At 48.4% G+C, this 22,816-nt stretch overlaps 2 protein-coding genes and 1 pseudogene across 2 annotated transcripts in view; 1 reads left to right on the forward strand and 2 right to left on the reverse strand.

Moving 5' to 3' along the window:
- The window catches only part of LOC124716673, a 37,565-nt gene extending 17,397 nt beyond the window's left edge, over window positions 1-20,168 (forward strand). The window contains exon 3 of the mRNA XM_047243210.1: window positions 20,067-20,168. Within this exon, the coding sequence (XP_047099166.1) occupies window positions 20,067-20,168 (102 nt within the window). The remainder of the gene's footprint in view (window positions 1-20,066) is intronic.
- LOC124716672 overlaps window positions 1-22,816 on the reverse strand; it is a 380,414-nt gene that overhangs the window by 200,251 nt on the left and 157,347 nt on the right. The gene's annotated exons all lie outside the window — the stretch shown is intronic.
- Window positions 11,774-11,891, reverse strand: LOC124717434 (annotated as a pseudogene).

Below are 22,816 nucleotides of genomic sequence, written 5' to 3' on the forward strand. Positions count from 1 at the left end.
GCAGCGAGTACATATTGATTTCGCTGGTCCATATTGGAATTCTCGTTGGCTCATCGTGATAGATGCATTTAGTAATTTTCCGTTTGTTGTGCCCATGCAGTCTACAACGTCTGCACAAACTATACAGGCGTTGACTTCAATTTTTTGTATTGAGGGTCTTCCAGAAGTTTTAGTGTCTGACAATGGTCCACAATTTACCTCTGCTGAATTTGAACGTTTTTGTTCTGCCAATGGCATTCGCCATGTTCTTACTCCGCCGTTCCACCCTCAATCGAATGGTGCAGCGGAACGTTTTGTACGCACATTCAAGGATCATATGGACCGCCTTCGTGCTACGCACTCTCGTCAGCAGGCCCTCATCACGTTCCTGTCGTCGCACCGGACCACGCCACGCGACGGCCCTTCGCCTGCGGAGCTTCTCCACGGCCGTCGTCATCGCACCCTACTACGGTTGTTGCACCCCCCGGATCGACCCGCCGCTTCTGAGCATCGCACGCGTTTTCAGCGCAACGACGCCGTTTTTTTTCAGAGTTTATCACGGTCGCCGTCGTTGGGAACGTGGTACCGTGATAAGTGTCCAGGGTCGAGGTTTTTATACTGTTCAAGGTGCTACTGGGGTGCACAGGAGGCATCAGACCCAGTTGCGCCGCGCTGGCCGCCCGGATTCTGCCGCTCGTTCTTTGTCCACAGATTTGGTCCGCGGCGGGTTCCAGCCGCGCCTTCCGACTTCGCTGCCGCCCCCAGGGCAGCAGCAGCAGCCGTCGCCGCTACCACGCCGACAGCCCGTCCCGTTGATGCCTCCCGCGCAGCTTCATTCGGGAGCGCCCCAGGTGGTCGCTCCGGCGCCTGCGGTCCCTCTTCAGTCGCCACCGCCTTCGGAGCTGATGGACGTCGACCCCTCAGCCGGGCCGCCTTCCCAAGCGGTGGCAGTGCAGCCTGTCCTGCAGCCGCTTTCCTTGGGCACCCCAAGGAGTCTGACACCGCAGCGCCTTGTCCGGCGCCCACTCAGCAGCCGTCGACGCAGCGTGAGGAGACGCTGCCTCTCTTCGTGGGTCCCGACGCCCCGTCGCGTCCAGTACCAGAAGCTGCGCCCGTGGTCACAGGCGTGCGCCCTGACCTCGGTTTTCAGTCGGTGTTTCCCGAGGCCCCTCGCAGCCAATGCTGGGGTGCGGACCGGGGACTGCCACCGACAACCGTCTCCGCCCCGGTCTCTTCTGCTATGCCTGCGGCCAGACCCCTCCCCCGCCGTCGACGCTCGCCACGTCATTATTCAACGACGGTGCGGCGATTTGGGGGGGAGGAGTGTTATGTCCTAGCCAGTAATGCCAACCGAGCCCGCTGCAAAAAGGTTGGCAGCATCAAAGTCCGGACGCCTTCCGCATAAGCAGCGCCAGCGATACAGGAAATCGCCGCAAGTCTGCGCGCGCCACCGCTGGCTTCTGGCTTCTTAAGCGCTGGAGTCGCGAGCGCTAGGACAGTTCTGTATTCGCCGCTCAGTTGTGCACTCGCCACCGAATTGTGTACTTGCTAGTCAGTTGTGTGTTCATCGCAGCAGAGTTGTTGTTTGTCGTCAGCCGACGCTGACCTAGCCGCTCCGACTCGAACTAGACAGATTTCTGTAGACACAGAGTTCACTACTGTGTTTCTGTATCTTCGGTAATAAAGATAAGTACCGACTTTTATTTAATCAAAGTGTTTGGGGTTTCATCTTTCTGTTTACTGTTCCAGCGGACCGGTCGGCCCGCTATTAAAAGTGTGGCGGTGACTTCGTAAGCCATTTCTACAGCCAAGTGTTTGTCGCTACGAACACCGCCACAAAATAATTTTTGCCGGCCGGTGTGGCCGAGCGGTTCTCGGCGCTTCAGCCCGGAACCACGCTAACTAGGTTAGTTAGGTTTAAGTAGTTCTAAGTCTAGGGGACTGATGACCTCAGATGTTAAGTTCCATACTGCTTAGAGCCATTTTGAACCAATATCCTGATAAAATTTCCTATGGAAATAAACAATGAAATAAATTTTCCTTAGCTCTAAAGTCGCAACGGATGTAATCTTGGTATTCTGTTCTCTCCACAGCGGGCGGAGCAAATATTCAGTCTTGGCACAGTGAGGTGCAGTGCCGGCCGTAAAATAGCTTCATACAAATAATATTAATAGACTGGTTGATAAATGAATAACCTTGCAAATGTTCAGTGAAAATACTGGATACTGGCTCAGCGCTGCGCAATGCTGCCTGCATTGAAATCCTTACAAGCCGGCCGGGGTGGCCGAGCGGTTCTAGACGCTACAGTCTGGAACCGCGCGACCGCTACGGTCGCAGGTTGGAATCCTGCCTCGGGCATGGATGTGTGTGGTGTCCTTAGGTTAGTTAGATTTAAGTAGTTCTAAGTTCTAGGGGACTGATGACCTTAGAAGTAAAGTCCCATAGTCCTCAGAGCCAAACTCTTACAAATATTAATACGTTTCTGATTCTGATACATTAATGCTTTTCTTATTCTGTTGTAAATATGATTTCTTTTAAAAAATATTCATTGGGTTCAAATAAACACAACGTGGAAGAGGATGAGGTACTGATAAGGGGATATCCTAAGGCCCAATGCTTCAGTTTGAAAATTGTGTTCAGAATAAGGTTTTACCTTCTCAAAATGTGGTATGGAATGTTTTTAACTTCAAAATCAGTGAACTTCTCAACTGTTCTACAATTCTCACTTACTGTCGTAGTTAAAAATACTTGGATTATTAGATGACAAAAGGTCTGACATCGTTTGACAAAATAGATTCCAAAATTTAACTTCTCTGTATCAGGATTACAAAATACACAAAATATTACAAACCTATACATTAAATCTGATTGAAAATACTTGGTTACTGTATTCAAGGGTCAGTACTGTAAAAATTAGCGAAAGGCACATTGCGTTGCTGCATACTTTAAACTATTTAAGGTGCAATATTTTGTGGTTTACTTATTCTAGGATTGAAGACAACTGTGTAAGTTGAAATGACATGTTTAATGTCGCAATATTAGCACAAAATTACACGCTTTTACACAGTTTTCAATGTAAAAAAAAATAAAAGAAAAACAGTTGTCAGGATAAAACAGCTCTTCAACATCAAAAAGTGAAATAATCCTAAACACAACAATATTAAATATTAACTTTCAGAAGGTTAAATTATACTAAACACGGCAATATTAAAGTTTAACTAGAAGTTTCTTTACAAAATTGTTCATACACTTACGTTATAATGTTGGTCAGTGCTACGAAAATCTTCCGATTTTGGTTCAAAGTTCGGTACTATTTTTTGGATTACAATCAAGTTTACAGTGGACGGTTGGTTATGTGATAAAGTGAGCAAAACATTACCCAAGGTCGCTCGAGTTTACAGTGGACGCAAGCTGCTGAACCAACAAGTTTACACCTCTGCGCACGGTATTTACCTTAAGCTGCGATGAGCTGTTGTCTGCTAGGCCACTCTCTTCCGCTGAAATTCCTATAAAACTAATTACACCTTTGCTGAATTTTCCAGCAGAAACTTTCCCTATGTTTCTCGTTATGCGAAAGGACGTGTACTGATTCCTAATCTTAGAATATGGCAATATACACAGGCATGGTTGGAGCAGCATTCATATTATAATGCCCTCACAGTTCTTTCAACGACAATTAACTAATTGGCTGATTCATTTCTCCACAGTTGGAACTAAACGATGCTACAGCTAATTTCTAGCTGGATGTCAGCTGCTGTGAACGCAGTCTTCACACAAATTACTCTCCTGCATAGTACAGAGCATTATGCGCTCCATTCTGCACTTGACGCCAGTTCAGAGAAGAGTCCCCAAAAATTTCTGTCTTGTCTTACTCACAGCCAAACTGTCTCCCCACCTAGGTTCTTTCGTTCTTCACGTCACGGCTTTTTTCGACCAATAGGAGCATTCCTCTTATTTTGTGGAAACTCTCTCAAACAATCGCAAGGTCCCTACCATTAAATTGCGTCGAAACTTTGACTATTTTCTCCTTCCTAGCGCGTTTCCGCCAATAGGATGTTTTGTGCCTGTTCCAGACACCTGAATACGTACATTGACTCTCTCACTTGTGTACCGCTTGCTTGAAACGTGATCGAAAATGCGTCACTGGTCTTGTTTCGTACCCATTTGGAATTCTGAAATGCAGTTTTCTGAAAGCTTTCTTTCCCGTCCTCCCTCAGATGGGCCATTATAGTCACTCTCCCCGTCTGAGTCACCTGGTCGGTCGTTGACTTTCCGCCTGGGACTCCCCTGCAAGTGGTTTCTGTGGTACCCCCTGTAGCGCGGCCTTTCCTCTGCATTGTCCCTCTGAATTCCAAACGAAAAGACCTCTCGCTGCTTGTTTCACCTTCTGCTCAAACATGCATTATAGGAATGGTGTGTTAATTACCACTGATTGAATGTCATCCCTTTTTGCATTACATATTGCTAGGCAAATCTGCTCATTGTCCGCAGCTCGTGGTCGTGCGGTAGCGTTCTCGCTTCCCACGCCCGGGTTCCCGGGTTCGATTCCCGGCGGGGTCAGGGATTTTCTCTGCCTCGTGATGACTGGGTGTTGCGTGATGTCCGTAGGTTAGTTAGGTTTAAGTAGTTCTAAGTTCTAGGGGACTGATGACCATAGCTGTTAAGTCCCATAGTGCTCAGAGCCAGCCAAATCTGCTCATTACTGCCAAATTAAGTTAGGTGCCACATTCACCTTGCCATTGCGAGGTATAAAGCTCTCATGTAAGGTGCAAATCTGACCTTCATTTATTCTGCCACCTTACAAATAAACAAAATTTCATTACCTTACAAATTTGTTCCAGTTGCTTTACCTTTGAGTTACAGTATCAATTCTTGCTATTTTCAATTGCCACAGACAATGGTCAGTATAGTTAACAAACAACCAGTACCACTTCAGTTCTTGATAATCTTATAGACTTACTGACATGGCCCCGCAGGCGTTGGCTGCGATAGATACCGAGGAAAACATCAGACAACGCACGAAGGCCAATGCTTTGAATACGTCGAAGTTGTGAGGGGTACGGGCAGGCATCGTTTCTCTAATTAAAGCCCTTTTTTACCTTTAAAATTTTATGGCTTTATTAACTTGATTTTAAAATAGTAAGTGAACAATCGTTATCATGAACAACAAGATCCTCAATATACAGAGTGATTCAAAAAGAATACCACAACTTTAGGAATTTAAAACTCTGCAACGACAAAAGGCAGAGCTAAGCACTATCTGTCGGCGAATTAAGGGAGCTATAAAGTTTCATTTAGTTGTACATTTGTTCGCTTGAGGCGCTGTTGACTAGGCGTCAGCGTCAGTTGATGCTAAGATGGCGACCGCTCAACAGAAAGCTTTTTGTGTTATTGAGTACGGCAGAAGTGAATCGACGACAGTTGTTCAGCGTGCATTTCGAACGAAGTATGGTGTTAAACCTCCTGATAGGTGGTGTATTAAACGTTGGTATAAACAGTTTACAGAGAATGGGTGTTTGTGCAAAGGGAAAAGTTCTGGACGGCCGAGAACGAGTGATGAAAATGTAGCACGCATCCAGCAAGCATTTGTTCGCAGCCCAGGAAAATCGACTCGCAGAGCTAGCAGAGAGCTGCAAATTCCACAATCAACTGTATGGAGAGTCCTACGAAAAAGGTTAGTTATGAAACCTTATCGTCTGAAATTGGTTCAAGCACTGTCTGCAGCTGATAAGATTAAAAGAATCGATTTCTGTGATTTTATCCTTGCTCAAATGGAAACAGATGAATCTTTCGTTTCAAAGATTGTGTTTAGTGATGAAGCAACTTTTCACACAAACGGGAAAGTCAACCGTCACAATGTCTGTATATGGGGCACTGAGAATCCGCGGGAAACAACTCAGTATGAACGTGACTCGCCTAAGGTGAACGTTTTCTGTGCCATTTCAGCCAATAAAGTTTTTGGTCCCTTTTTCTTCGAAAGTGCTACCGTAATTGGACTACAGTATGTGGATATGTTAGAGAATTGGCTGTTCCCTCAGCTCGAACAAGAAGCACAACAATTCACATTTCAGCAGGATGGACGCGCCACCACATTGGCACTTATCTGTCCGTAACTACCTGAACGTCAACTACTCGAGGCGATGGATCGGCCGCCAGGCAGCCCGTGACAGAGCACTTCATCACTGGCCTCCAAGAAGTCCTGATCTTACCCCCTGCGATTTTTTCTTATGGGGGTATGTTAAGGATATGGTGTTACGGCCACCTCTCCCAGCCACCATTGATGATTTGAAACGAGAAGTAACAGCAGCTATCCAAACTGTTACGCCTGATATGCTACAGAGACTGTGGAACGAGTTGGAGCATCGGGTTGATATTGCTCGTGTGTCTGGAGGGGGCCATATTGAACATCTCTGAACTTGTTTTTGAGTGAAAAAAAACCTTTTTAAATACGCTTTGTAATGATGTATAACAGAGGGTTATATTATGTTTCTTTCATTAAATACACATTTTTAAAGTTTTGGTATTCTTTTTGAATCACCCTGTAGTTTATTAATGAAAGTTCCTGAACTATTATTTTAAAGATCAAAGAACAGCTCTCAGGATCAATTTACAACGCTTAAAACTCAAAATCCCTTTTTAACAAAGGAAAAAAATACAAATTGCATAATGTAAGGTTAAATAGAAGATTCTAATGCCACATTGCAATACTAAAATTTTCGTAGATTTCACCTGTAATCTCTAAATGCAATAAAATATTCATCACAAAATTTTAATTAAAACAACAACTTAAATACAATAAAATCTGATTACTATCAATGTACACTCAAACCCCGTAGCCTCTAAGATGTGCACCGTATCACAAAATATTTTCCTTGCTTTTAAACACTTTACACCATAAACCTCGATACATGTGATGGATACTACACCCAAGGAATTATGACAATTGAGCACAGATGTTAATTATAACAGGTATTTAATCTTTTCCCTTCAAAATAAAAAACACACAAACTGTTAAGCTCAGTGGTTACATCCGTTAAAAAATATATATGTACAATACATATCTTTTGATTTCGTCGAGGTCATGCGCTGTTGTGCGCCGTGCTCTCCTTCAGGATCACACGCGGCACGAGAAAGATTTTCCACGATGTACAAAACGTTTACAGGGCGCAACCAACTTACAAATTGCGTATTGGGATTATACGTCGATATGGATACGGCTCGCAAATCTTGAAAGGGGCGACGAAATAGGTGCGGTACTACTGAACACTTACACTTTGCCGGCCAAGGTGGCCGGGCGGTTCTAGGCACTACAGTCTGGAAGCGTGCGAACGCTACGGTCGCAGGTTCGAATCTTGCCTCGGGCAAGGATGTGTGTGATGTCCTTAGGATAGTTGGGTTTAAAGAGTTCTAAGTTCCAGGGGACTGATGACCTAAGAAGTTAAGTCCCACAGTTCTCAGAGCCATTTTGAACTTTCACTTTACCACACCGCAGCGCACCAAACAGCATTATGGTGGGGTAGATAAGAGACAAACCAACAACTGTTGCAAGGCAATCTCAGCTAGGCAGTAAGAAAATTTTCGTGATTTTAAACTCGTGGGATGGCCACACCAAACCACGGAATGAGGTCCCAAGCTAAAAGTTTCTAACCGATTTCTCATACACAAACAGCAGTTGACCGGCGTTGCCTGGTGAAACGTTGTTGTGATGCCTCGTGTAAGGAGGAGAAAAGCGTACCATCACGTTTCCAACTTTGATAAAGGTCGGATTGTAGCCTATCGCGATTGCGGTTTATCGTATCGCGATATTGCTGCTCGCGTTGGTCGAGATCCAATGACAGTTAGCAGAATATGGAATCGGTGGGTTCAGGAGGGTAATACGGAACGCCGTGCTGGATCCCAACGGCCTCGTATGACTAGCAGTCGAGATGACACGCATCTTATCCGCATGGCTGTAACGGATCGTTCAGCCACGTCACGATCCCCGAGTCAACATATGGGGACGTTTGCAAGACAACAACCATCTGCACGAACAGTTCGACGACGTTTGCAGTAGCATGGACTATCAGCTGGGAGACCATGGCTGCGGTTACCCTTGACGCTGCGTCACAGACAGTACCGCCTGCGACGGTGTACTCAACGACGCACTTGGGTGCACGAATGGCAAAACGTGATTTTTTCGGATGAATCCAGGTTCTGTTTACAGCATCATGATGGTCGCATCCGTGTTTGGCGACATCGCGGTGAACGCACATTGGAAACGTGTATTCGTCATCGCCATACCGGTGTATCATCTGGCGTGAGGGTATGGGGTGCCATTGGTTACACGTCTCGGTCACCTCTTGTTCGCATTTACGGCACTTTGAACAGTGGACGTTACGTTTCAGATGTGTTACGACCCGTGGCTCTACCCTTCATTCGATCCCTGCGAAACCCTACATTTCAGCAGGATAATGCACGACCGCATGTTGCAGGTCCTGTACGGACCTTTCTAGATACAGAAAATGTTCGACTGCTGCCTTGGCCACCACATTCTCCAGATCTCTCACCAATTGAAAACGTCTGGTCAATGGTGGCAGAGCAACTGGCTCGTCACAATACGCCAGTCACTACTCTTGATGAACTGTGGTATCGTGTTGAAGCTGCATGGGCAGCTGTACCTGTACACGCCATCCAAGCTCTGTCTGACTCAACGCCCAGGCGTATCAAGGCCGTTATTACGGCCAGAGGTGGTTGTTCTGGGTACTGATTTCTCAGGATCTATGCTCCTAAGTTGCTTGAAAATGTAATCACACGTCAGTTCTAGTATAATATATTTGTCCAATGAATACCCGTTTATCATATGCATTTCTACTTGGTGTGGCAATTTTAATGGCCAGTAGTGTACTATCGGTGATTTCGTCACGACAAGTAGAACCGTGAAATACCATAATAAGTGAACTGCAATTAACGATTCATGTGAGTTCGACTGAAAAACTCCACAATCTCTCCCTTACTAAAAACACTTAACAGTACCTCCGAGGTTCAGTCGTGGACACTACCAGTGTCAATTACTCGTTATAACCGTAGGTAACAGAGTTTAACACGCTGGGGACCGATTTAGGTTTCTTAGTAAGATAAGCAATGATTTTGTGCTTCACTTGGATCCACCGTCGACCCAAAATAGTCATTTACTTTAAAGCAGCTAAATAGATGACAGTGCCGATATCAACGCTCTCCTCGCAAGCTGCACTCTAATTGGAGGCCGCAGTACCGAAGCAAAGCCTACACCACTCACAAGTCTGATATACGCGCCACCAGCGGGCACAATTTTAGAATGCTTACGTTCACCTCATGCACCAAACTAGCCGTAATTCTTCATCGGAATCCAAGTGCAGAACCAGGAAATCACTTCTCAGCCCTTGAATGACCACACGATGATCGACAGCGCAACAACTCCCGCCTTCCGTCCCCAAACGACTGCTTCAACGGGGCACACCGACCAAGCGGCCTTGCCCTCAGAAATCGACGTCGCTCCTCACGCACAATCCAGAGTTAACTCACAGCAAGCCTCTTCTGCAGCCTCGCGGCGCGCGGAAAGATATGCGGGAGCCGGAGACTCCAACCCGATCTCAATATTGACATCGCGGAGAATACTGAGACGGCGGGTGATTTCAAAACCCACACACACACAAAAAAAAAAAATCAAATAGCGAGTCTTATCGGCTCACTTACAAATCAATGACACGCACTTACACTTTCATACCAATAACTACGACCTAAGATTACCGGCTCTGTGTGAGCACAGACAATACCATTCATCACTTTATTTTATAAAAACTGTATTATTGACTCCCGGAAAGCGTTTGACTCGGTGCCCCACTGCAGACTCCTAGCTAAGGTACGAGCATATGGGATTGGTTCCCAAGTATGTGAGTGGCTCGAAGACTTCTTAAGTTATAGAACCCAGTACGTTGTCCTTGATGGTGAGTGTTCATCGGAGGTGAGGGTATCATCTGGAGTGCCCCAGGGAAGTGTGGTAGGTCCGCTGTTGTTTTCTATCTACATAAATGATCTTTTGGATAGGGTGGATCGCAATGTGCGGCTGTTTGCTGATGATGCTGTGGTGTGCGGGAAGGTGTCGTCGTTGAGTGACTGTGGGAGGATACAAGATAACTTGGACAGGATTTGTAATTGGTGTAAAGAATGGCAGCTAACTCCAAATATGGATACATGTAAATTAATGCAGATGAATAGGAAAAAAATCCTGTAATGTTTGAATACACCGTTAGAAGTGTAGCGTTTGACACAGTCACGTCGATTAAATATTTGGGCGTAACATTGCAGAGCGATATGAAGTGGGACAAGCATGTAATGGCAGTTGTGGTGAAGGCGGATAGTCGTCTTCGGTTCATTGCTAGAATTCTGGGAAGATGTGGTTCATCTGTAAAGGAGACCGCTTATAAAACACTAATACGACCTATTCCTACTGCTGAGCGTTTGGGATCCCTATCAGGTCGGATTGAGGGAGGGCATAGAAGCAATTCAGAGACGGGCTGCTAGATTTGTTACTGGTAGGTTTGATTATCACGCGAGCGTCACGGAAATGCTTTAGGGAGTCTCTAGAGGAAAGGAGGCGTTCTTTTCGTGAATCGCTACTGAGGAAATTTAGAGAACCAGCATTTGAGGCTGACTGCAGTACAATTTTACTGCCGCCAACTTACATTTCGCGGAAAGACCACAAAGATAAGAGAGTTTAGGGCTCGTACAGAGGCATATAGGCAGTCATTTTTCACTCGTTCTGTTTGGGAGTGGAACAGGGAGAGAAGATGCGAGTTGTGGTACGAGGTACCCTCCGCCACGCACCGTATGGTGGATTGCGGAGTATGTATGTAGATGTAGATGCAGCGTGCATAGACCGACAACTAAACTGTCACAGCTAGCCACTAGTTTTAAAGTCTTACATCCTACGTATAACAGAATGGAATGGATACTGCTTACAATCGAATCTGCGACTCAGGCAACATCTTTGGTTCAGTGGTGGCAAAAATACAATCTCTTCTACATATGACAATCATTTCAGGTCATTTTTCGTGAATTATATTACAAAATCGGGTTCCACGTACAGGTGGACCCCTCACGTCCTGTGGTATCGTTAATGAGAGCCCGTGTTGTCCGTTGCTGACACGCGATTTGATCCACGCAAGAGTGTGCGACGAAGGTGTGCGGGTTCTGCGGCACTGAGTGCGCTGCCAGAGCGACGTTGAGCCTGGGTGAGCCGGCGGCAGAACGGCTGAGCCACTGAGGCCGACTTCCTGGCAGTTCAGCGCCCTGCGTCTATAACGAGGCGGCGGCGACCCCAGGGGCGTGGGGCGTGTCGTGGGAAGCGAGGGGAAGGCAAGGGTGCGGCACACAACGCCAGGCGACGGAGGCTCCCCCGAGCACACCAGCTGGAGGGTGTGAGTGCGACAAACACCTCTGCGGTGTACTGGCTGCCAGGGGGCGTGATATGTTGTTCCTGGAGGCGGCCGTGTCGAAAGGCTCCTGCAAAAACATTGTGTTTCCTATAGGGATCGGATACGGAGCAAGTACGATTTTAATGTTGATTCCGTACTCTCCGTCCGAACAGGCCTTGGAAGGCCCAACGGTACCGACCGTCCGCCGTGTCACCCTCTGCCGACAGGCGTCACTGGACGCTGATAATGGAGGGTCATGTGGTCAGGACACCGCTCTCCCGGCCGTATGTCAGTTTACGAGACTGGAGTTCTCAATCAAGCAGCTCCTCAGTTTGCCTCAGAACGGCTGAGTGCAGCCCGCTTGCCAACAGCGCTCGGCAGACCGGATGGTCACCCATCCAAGTGCTAGCCCAGCCCGACAGCGCTTAACATCGGTGATCTGACGGGAACCGGTGTTACCACTGCGTCACGGCCGTTGGCAGTTCAGTGTTGAGGGTTGGATAAATTATAAATCGAGGCGCCGCCATCAGTTCAGTGCTATAACGGCTTGCCTTGCCGCAGTACTTTGACGAGTCTGGCGAGGGAAACGCCCCATCGCACACCTCTCAGATTTAGTGGTAAGGAGATCAGTACTGTACAGAGAATGAAACGTCCCCTCAGAAAAATTATAAATGACTGTGCTTAAACTGACACACAATATTTTTAGCGCAACGCAATCTGACTTTCAAAAATCCCTACAATAGAATGGCACTGACTAACAATAACCTATACCTTTCACAAATCACTTACCTCACAAAAATCTTCGTTACTCAAACTACTGCAATACAGCGAGCGCCAATATTGCCAGCTAAATAAAAGATTCAAACTACTGAAGTCACTAACTACTGGTAGGAATAGTTAGCAAATGAAAGATTTTGATAAAGAACAAACAATGTATTTGTTATAACCTTTAATCACTAATAAAGTGCGTGGATATACAAAAGTAGAAACACTAGCGGGTTACATGTTACTAACTCCGTATCTGTCATTCGACTGCCGTGCCGTGACATGCGGCCGGCGCCGTTCATAACCAGGTGGCGCTCCCGCGCTCGGCCGAGCTGCGGAGCGCCTCTATCGCCGTGTTCGCGTACTAACGTAGCGGCACTTTTGAATGTCGTGGCACTGTCACAACACTTTTCCCCCCTTGAAAAAAAAAAAAAAAAAACTCTCACTTCCGTGGAGACACGGACAGTGCGGAGACATCCATGGCCTCTTGGGAGGTCCCGAGAAGATCCCGCGGAGAAACACGAGAGTATGGTCGAAAATGTCCAGGACGGAAGCTTGCGCGTGGAGCGTGCCTCCTGGACGAGATGATGGGTGAAAACTCCGGAGCAGCATCCATAGGTGTCGTGGACCTGGGGCTGTGCTCCAGCGAGATGGGTTCCGGAGAAGGCGGCGTCGCGACTGGGGCCGGTTCCGGCGTACTCGGAAGCGGTAGCGACGGCGGCGGCGGCGGCAGCAACACGCCCGGAAGATCGGCAGCAGCGACAGGACTGGCTTCTCGGACTGGTGGAGGCGAAAGAAGGGGCGGTGGTACCGGCTTGGCCACCACTCGTGGGCGCATCTGGTCGTAATGGCGAACAACCATGCCGTCGTCCGTACGTATTTCACAAAGCCGGCGGCCGCGAAGAGCCTGGACCAGCCCTGGAATCCATTTAGGGCGAGATCCATACCCCCGTGCCCACACGTCGGCGCCCACCGGGTATTTTCCCGCACTAGGGGACACAGTACAAGGCCTGACAGGGTGAAGGAGGTGCAGTAGAGTGCGCGGTTGGCGGCCATGCAAGAGTTCAGCAGGGCTGCGATCACCCAGAGGCGTGGAGCGATAAGAACTCAGAAATTGCAACAGAGCGTCATCTGTGGAAAAATCACTAAGGAATTTTTTCATTTGGCTTTTGAAAGTGCGGACAAGGCGCTCGACCTCCCCATTCGATTGCGGATGGAAGGGCGGTGCTGTAACATGATGAATCCCTTGTCCAGTACAAAAATCACGGAAGGCCTGCGAAGAGAACTGAGGGCCATTGTCCGTGACAATCGTGGATGGAAGACCTTCTAGCGCAAAGATTTTTGACAAAGCCAGCGTCGTCGCCGCAGTGGTGGGCGACGGACATCGAACAACAAACGGAAACTTCGAGAAGGCGTCAATCAACAGTAGCCAATAAGTGCCGAGGAAGGGGCCGGCAAAGTCAGCGTGCACCCGTTCCCACGGCTGCGCCGGATCAGGCCACGGAGAGGGCAGAGTACGAGGCGCAGCCAATTGTTGAACACACTGACCACACGCAGCGACCATGTGGGCGATGTCCGAATCAATACCGGGCCAATAAACGTGCCTGCGGGCCAGGGACTTAGTCCGAGAAATCCCCCAATGGCCTTCATGCAATAGTTTGATAATATCTTTGCGAAGGGAGGCGGGCACCACAACCCGTGGAGATGCGCCATCTGTGGCCAGAAGAACAACACCCTCACGAACAGACAGACGAAGGCGCAAGGCATGGTAGTTGCGAAGGGGATCCGATGCCCGGCCCTTGGTCCTGTCCGGCCAACCCCGCTGAACAAAACCGATCACCTGACGCAGGACCGGGTCCCGCGCAGTAGCCGACGCGACCTGCGAACCTGTAAGTGGAAAACCCTCGACCGCACGACGTTCTTCCTCATCAATGTGGAAACAGAGTAGTTCATCTCGATCGAAAACCGGGTCGGGGCCCATCGGCAAACGCGACAACGCGTCAGCGTTGGCGTGCTGGGCTGTGGAGCGATAGTGAATCTCATAGTGAAAACGCGACAAGTATAAGGCCCAACGTTGCAGGCGGTGAGCTGCCTTATCCGGAAGCGACGCCGAGGGGCTGAACAGAGAGACAACGGCTTGTGATCGGTGATGAGGTGAAACTTAGAACCATAAAAAAAAACGCTGAACTTTTTTAGAGCATAAATGATAGCGAGCGCCTCCTTTTCTATTTGAGAGTAACGCCGTTGCGCATCGTTGAGGGTCTTGGAAGCGTAGGCGATGGGTCGTTCCGACCCATCCTCATACCGATGGGCGAGAACAGCCCCTAGGCCATACTGTGACGCGTCAGTCGCCAGAACCAAGTGCTGACCCGGACGGAATGTGGCAAGACAAGGCGCCGACTGCAAATGAGCCTTCAGGCGGACAAAAGCCCGCTCACACTCGGCGGACCAACAGAAAGGAACGTTTTTGCGTAACAGCTGATGCAGAGGATGAGCCACCGCCGCCGCGGAGGGAATGAATTTGTGATAATAAGCAACCTTGCCTAGAAACGCCTGAAGTTCTTTGACCGTAGACGGCCGGGGTAGAGCGGTAATGGCCGCAACGTGCTGTCGTAGAGGACGTATACCCTCACGGGACAAGTGGAAACCAAGATACACAATGGAGGGTTGGAAGAACTGAGACTTGTCCAGATTGCACCTCAACCCTGCTGAATGCAGAACCCGAAACAGCGAACGCAAATTGCGAAGGTGCTCCTCAGTGGAGGCCCCCGTGAGAACAATGTCATCCAGGTAGTTGATGCAGCCGGGAACGGAAGCCGTGAGCTGTTCCAAAAACCGCTGAAAAATGGCCGGCGCGCTAGCGACGCCAAATGGTAACCGCTGGTACTGATACAACCCACAAGGAGTGTTGATGACGAGAAATTCCTTGGAAGATGCATCCAACGGCAACTGATGGTACGCCTCCGATAAGTCAAGTTTGGAAAAGAACTGGCCCCCAGCGAGCTTGGTAAATAACTCCTCAGGACGGGGAAGAGGATAAGTGTCAATGAGGCTTTGAGCGTTGACAGTGGCTTTAAAATCACCACACAATCGCAGACTCCCGTTTGGTTTAGAAACCACCACGATGGGCGATGCCCATTCGCTGGAGGTAACAGGAAGGAGAATCCCCGAAGCTGTTAACCTGTCTATCTCAGCTTTGACAGGCGCACGCAACGCCATCGGAATAGGGCGTGCCCGGAAAAACTTAGGGCGAGCCGTAGGTTTAAGAGTAATGTGGGCTTCAAAATCCTTGGCACGACCCAGACCAGCAGAGAACACGGACGAGAATTCAGAACACAATCCATCCAGCTGTTGATACGGAATGTCCTCAGATATGAGGTGCACATCATCATCAATGGAAAACCCGAACAACTGGAAAGCATCATAACCGAACAGGTTTTCAGTGCCCGCATGATCCACCACATAAAACGTGAGGGGCCTAACAACAGACTTGTAGGCAGTGGAAGCATCAAACTGGCCAACGATAGGAATTTTCTGCTTATTGTAAGTTCGTAGATTTCGCGTAACTGGAGACAAGGGAGGGGAGCCCAACTCCAAATACGTGCGAGAATTAATGAGAGTTACTGCAGAGCCAGTGTCCACTTGCATGCGAATGTCTTTATCCAGAACACGAACAGTAACAAACAACTTATTCGTTTGAGAAAGCACACAGTTAACATCCATGTCCGATGCCTCGTCCTCGTCGACAGGAACTTTAGGGGACTGACACACAGAAGCAGTGTGGCCTTTTTTCCTACATGAATTACACGTGGCCCAACGTTTTGGACACGCGGCTCTGTCATGCTGTACGAAACAACGTGGCCAAGAAGGAAGGGCGGAACGAACCTGCTTCTGTGGTTGCTGTTTTCGCTGCGAGCGTGGCGGCCCAACGCGACGTTGTTGACGCGAGTGCACCGCCGCCACATCGTCGTGTCCCTGTGAAACAGGCACATTGTCTGCGACGAACGTGGTCTGGACAGCGCCTACATCACACCACGCGTCTATTTGCGCACCAGCAGCGTGAGACACTTCAAACGATTGAGCGATGCTGAGAACTTCCGACAACGACGGGTTTGGCAATTGTAAGGCACGTTGCCGAACTTCTTTATCAGGAGCAAGCCGTAAAATAGCGTCCCTAACCATTGAATCAGCGTAAGACTCATGATGAGTGTCCGTGACAAACTGACATTTCCGACTCAGACCGTGTAGTTCCGCCGCCCAAGCCCGGTAAGATTGATGGGGCTGTTTACGACACCGGTAAAACGCCACGCGGGCGGCAACGACATGGGTGTTTTTTCGGTAATAGTTAGACAATAAGTCACACATTTCTTGGAAGGACAGAGAGGCAGGTTCCCGCAGAGGGGCTAACTGAGATAGCAGCTGATAGATCCGTGGGGAAATCCAAGATAGAAATAACGACTTACACATAGGAGCGTCGACAACGCCGAAAGCCAAGAAGTGTTGCCGCAAACGCTTCTCATAATCTTCCCAGTCTTCAGCGGCCTCGTCATAAGGAGGGAACGGGGGCGGAGAAGAGGAAGACAGACGATGAGTAAGCGACGTCGACAACGCCTGAATAGCAGCCGTCAGCAACGTTTGTTGTTCAATAAGCGCTTGCATAAGCTGTTCCATGTCTGCCCCGACACGAACACACAAGTCCACAACGCAGGAAAAAAAAATATCCGACCTCGTCGCCAAAAAGTGTTATAACCTTTAATCACTAATAAAGTGCGTGGATATACAAAAGTAGAAACACTAGCGGGTTACATGTTACTAACTCCGTATCTGTCATTCGACTGCCGTGCCGTGACATGCGGCCGGCGCCGTTCATAACCAGGTGGCGCTCCCGCGCTCGGCCGAGCTGCGGAGCGCCTCTATCGCCGTGTTCGCGTACTAACGTAGCGGCACTTTTGAATGTCGTGGCACTGTCAGAACAGTATTTACCTTAATAGTGTTCAAAAGTCATAATATCAGTTCATGACATCGAGTCTTACAAATTTACTGTCTCTGATGCACACACGTCTAGATCATCCGCTCTCAAAACTCCGCCATCTCTCTCCCCACATCCACCACTGCTGGCGGCTCACCTCCAACTGCCCAACGCTACGCACTGTTAACATCCAACTGCCCAACACTACAACAGCAAATTCCAACAATGCAAATCAGCCACAGACTGAACACAGCACAGTCAGTTGGCGTTACTAACATAAAAACCTAAACAGCCTACTTACACATGGTCCAGATAATATTCCTGTACCATTTCCACCTGGTGATGACCGTCCATGGCTTGCACAGCTTCAATGGTGTAGAAAATAAGTAGTATCAAAAATTTAGAAAAGCGAATGGGTGCATATTATAATCACATAAATCACGAATTTAAGCCACACTCACAGTTCGGCATCCAAAATAGATATAGCGTATTTACGAGCAGCGTTAAAGTAGTATTGCAACACTTTTTTTGCTGAAAATAGGTTGGTTTATTTAGGATTCGAATACACCATATTATTCCCCAGTCTCCTCGCTACAAAACCATGTTTTTCAACATAATCTCTGTTCAACGCGATGGCCTTACATCACCTTACTGGAACGACCTACATGCCCTCGTGGGAGGGAGAAAGTAAAACAGAATAACCTCTACAGAGTCTCTAAAGACTCTCTCCGTAACCTTACTGGCTGAAAGCGCAGCTTTGAAGTTCTTCCTCGGAAGAGAGGTGATACGAAGCAACTCCGTGAATTGCCGTTTCGTTTCTGTTTCATCGCCTGTGGCGATGTTCGACGAAGAATTATGACGATCAGCCTCGTGACGCGCAAGCAGCTCAGCAGAGGTGCTCTTTATAGTCTGCAGTTAGGCGGCGGGGAACACACAGCGGCCGCACACGTTTGAGCAACCCAGCTGGTGCGGGAGTGCATCAGCACTGCCCAGAGACGTCCAGTTCTGCAGTGAGACGTCTGCTTGCGATCCGCTGCTCACCTCGAATGAGAGTGTTCGCACGTTCCGACACCGCAGGACTCACAGGCCGGCCGGTACGCGGGAGATCGGACAAGTTTGCGCGACCTTGTTGCGATGATGACAGACGCCTCGCCCAACGATTCGCCGTGCTTTTGTTCACTGCCAGGTCTCCATAGACATTCTGCAAGTGTCTCTGAACACGTGTCACGCTACCCGCTTGGATCAAGTCTCTGTTACAGACACTGTATTAAGGGGTTCGGATAGCGCCGCCACCTATATGAACTTCATGAAGTTATAAAATTGTGCAACGTTACATTACAGGGCTATTACAAATGATTGAAGCGATTTCATAAATTCACTGTAGCTCCATTCATTGACATATGGTCACGACACACTACAGATACGTAGAAAAACCGATAAAGTTTTGTTCGGCTGAAGCCGCACTTGAGGTTTCTGCCGCCAGAGCGCTCGAGAGCGCAGTGAGACAAAATGGCGACAGGAGCCGAGAAAGCGTATGTCGTGCTTGAAATGCACTCACATCAGTCAGTCATAACAGTGCAACGACACTTCAGGACGAAGTTCAACAAAGATCCACCAACTACTAACTCCATTCGGCGATGGTATGCGCAGTTTAAAGCATCTGGATGCCTCTGTAAGGCCTGCAGTCAGCGAAGAAACGCTTGAACGCGTGCGTGCAAGTTTCACGCGTAGCCCGCGGAAGTCGACGAATAAAGCAAGCAGGGGGCTAAACGTACCACAGCCGACGGTTTGGAAAATCTTACGGAAAAGGCTAAAGCGGAAGCCTTACCGTTTACAATTGCTACAAGCCCTGACACCTGATGACAAAGTCAAACGCTTTGAATTTTCGGCGCGGTTGCAACAGCTCATGGAAGAGGATGCGTTCAGTGCGAAACTTGTTTTCAGTGATGAAGCAACATTTTTTCTTAATGGTGAAGTGAACAAACACAATGTGCGAATCTGGGCGGTAGAGAATCCTCACGCATTCGTGCAGCAAATTCGCAATTCACCAAAAGTTAACGTGTTTTGTGCGCTCTCACGGTTTAAAGTTTTCGGTCCCTTTTTCTTCTGCGAAAAAAACGTTACAGGACACGTGTATCTGGACATGCTGGAAAATTGGCTCATGCCACAACTGGAGACCGACAGCGCCGACTTCGTCTTTCAACAGGATGGTGCTCCACCGCACTTCCATCGTGATGTTTGGCATTTCTTAAACAGGAGATTGGAAAACCGGTGGATCGGTCGTGGTGGAGATCATGATCAGCAATTCATGTCATGGCCTCCACGCTCTCCCGACTTAACCCCATGCGATTTCTTTCTGTGGGGTTATGTGAAAGATTCAGTGTTTAAACCTCCTCTACCAAGAAACGTGCCAGGACTGCGAGCTCGCATCGACGATGCTTTCGAACTCATTGATGGGGACATGCTGCGCCGAGTGTGGGAGGAACTTGATTATCGGCTTGATGTCTGCCGAATCACTAAAGGGGCACATATCGAACATTTGTGAATGCCTAAAAAAACTTTGAGTTTTTGTATGTGTGTGCAAAGCATTGTGAAAGTATCTCAAATAATAAAGTTATTGTAGAGCTGTGAAATCGCTTCAATCATTTGTAATAACCCTGTACTTATTGAACGCCCCTCGTCCTTAACCATGTAGAAAGGAAGGGCAGAATTTGGGGAGGAGAGAGAAAGTGTTCAGTCGAAGGCATCGTTAATGAGGCGTGTCACGAAAGCGAGAGTAAGTGGAACAGGAAGGAGACGCATTAGGGGGACTCCTTTGCGGGCGGCGGCCTTGCGTCGCTGCGGGCCAGCTGAGGCGCACACGCACATAGCACGCACACGCACACGCACTTGCGGACATAAAAAGCTGCCGGCGATTGCAGATGCAGGCCGCGCTCGGTCGTGTCGCCACAGCCGCGTGCCGACGTGTGTTCTCCAGCGCGCTGCGGCTCGCTTTCCCTGCCAGCCTACTGCCGTGCCACTGACCGGCTGTGCGTGTCGGCGCAGCGACGGTGTACACCAACCGCAGACCGAAGATATAACTAGACCGCGCAAGTCACTGTCTACGTCGTGCTGCACTCCGAAGCCAAAGTCACGTGACCCGGGAACCAGGGCCAAGTTCCTGTCACATTACCTTAGACGCAAAGTGGAGCGGACGGTCACAATTTTTATCGTTTATAGCTCAGGAACAAGCGAGCCGTACTGGTGTTATCACATGTCTTACAAGATATCTATAATCCTAGGTGGATAACAATAAGAGAATAGAAGCTTCAGAAATGTGGTGCTCCAGAATAATGCTGAAGATTAGATGGGTAGATCACATAACTAACGAGGAAGTATTGAATAGGATTGGGGAGAAGAGAAGTTTGTGGCACAACTTGACTGGAAGAAGGGATCGGTTGGTAGGACATGTTATGAGGCATCGAGGGATCACCAATTTGGTATTGGAAGGCAGCGTGGAGGGTAAAAATCGTAGAGGGAGACCAAGAGATGAATACACTAAGCAGATTCAGAAGGATGTAGGTTGCAGTAGGTACTGGGAGATGATGAAGCTTGCACAGGATAGAGTAGCATGGAGAGCTGCATCAAACCAGTCTCAGGACTGAAGACCAACAACAACAACAACAACAACAACAACAACAACAGGTGGATAACCTGGGGAACAAACGCAACTGCAGATTATCTTACGACTTCCAAAAATCGCTGAGGACTATGCGACTTCTGAGGTCAGCAGTCCCCTAGAACTTAGAACTACTTAAACCTAACTAACCTAAGGACATAATACACATCCATGCCCGAGGCAGGATTCGAACCTGCGACCGTAGCGGTCGCGCGGTTCCGGATCGAAGCGCCTAGAACCGCTTGGCCACTCCGGCCGGCTTACGACTTCCAAGGGCAACAAAAACTCAGTTATCCATATTTCATACCGTTAGTCATTAAACTTAAAAATTTATACCTTGCGATAATGTACTCAATTGGAGCTACACTAAAGAGCGAAAATAACTGATACACCAGCCAAATATCGTGTAGGACCTTGCGAGCACGCAACGCGATGTGCCATAGACTCGACGAATTCTCAACTAGTGGTGGAGGGAACTGACACAATGACCCTGCAGGGCTGCCCATAAATCCCCAAGACTGCGGGGGAGTAAAGATCTCTTCTGAACAGCACGTTGCACGGCATCCCAGATATGGTCAATAATGTTAATGCCTGGTGAGTTTAGTGGACAGCGTAAATGTTTAAACTCAGGAGAGTGTTCCTGGAGCCGCTCTGGAGCAATTCTGGACGTGTGGGGAGTCAAAATGGTTCAAATGGCTCTGAGCACTATGGGACTCAACTGCTGTGGTCATCAGTCCCCTAGAACTTAGAACTACTTAAACCTAACTAACCTAAGGACATCACACACATCCATGCCCGAGGCAGGATTCGAACCTGCGACCGTAGCAGTCGCACTGTGGGGAGTCGCATTGTCCTGCTGGAACTGCGCAAGTCCGTCGGAATCCACAATGGACACGAATGGATGCAGGTGATGGGACAGGATGCTTACGTACGTGTCACCTGTCAGACTCGTATCTAGACGTATCAGGGGTCCCGTATCGCTCAAACTGCACACGACCCACACCATTACAGAGCCTCCACCAGCTTGAACAGTCCCCTGCTCACATGCAGCGTCCATGGATTCGTGAGGTTGTCTCCATAACTGTACACGTCCATCTGCTCAATACAATTTGAAACGAAACTCGTCCGACGAGGCAACATTTTTCCAGTCATCAACAGTCCAATGTCGGTATTGACAGGCTCAGGCGAGGCTAAAGGTTTGTGTCGTGCAGTCATCAAGGGTACATGAGTGGGCCTTCGGCTCCAAAAGCCCATATCGATGATGTTTCGTTGAATAGTTCGCACGCTGACACTTGATGACGGCCCGGCATTGAAATCTGCAGCAATTTGCGGAAGGGCTGCACTTCCGTCACATTGAACGATCCTCTTCAGTCGTCGTTGGTCCCGTTCTTGCAGAATCTTTCTCCGGCAGCAGCGATGTCGAAGGTTTGATGTTTTACCAGATTCCTGATATTCACGATACACTCGTGAAATGGTCATACGGGAAAAACCTCACTTCCCCGCTGATGCTGTGTCCCATCGCTTGTGCGCCGATTTTAACGCCACTAAATTGTTGATAACCTGCAATAGTAGCAGCAGTAACAGATCTAACAACTGCGCCAGACATTTGTGTTACATAGGCGTTGCCGACCGCAGCACCATATTCTGCCTGTTTACATATCTGCATTTGAATACGAATGGCTATAGCAGTTTCTTTGCCACTTCAGTGTATACTAATAAGTGGCTAACCCAGTTGTACGTTGTCTCTCTAACTGCTTTCATGACAATAAAAATTTGAGTTTTAATCGTTTACATAATAGTTGGCCGAATGTAAAAATTTAAAATGCTGTCATAATCTGAGTAAACCTCTCCCCAAGACGTTCTTGCAGCTCGCCCATTGTCTGGACACTAGTGTCTGCGATGACATCGATGGCCTTCCTTGCCCATCAGCATCACAAACGTATCTGCGACCTTGGTCAAATTGTTGGTACCATTTCAGTACAGCTGGATGCAAATTGCATTTGATCCACACAC

The sequence above is a fragment of the Schistocerca piceifrons genome, chromosome 9 (genome assembly GCF_021461385.2).
Source record: "Schistocerca piceifrons isolate TAMUIC-IGC-003096 chromosome 9, iqSchPice1.1, whole genome shotgun sequence".
Lineage (NCBI taxonomy): Eukaryota > Metazoa > Arthropoda > Insecta > Orthoptera > Acrididae > Schistocerca > Schistocerca piceifrons.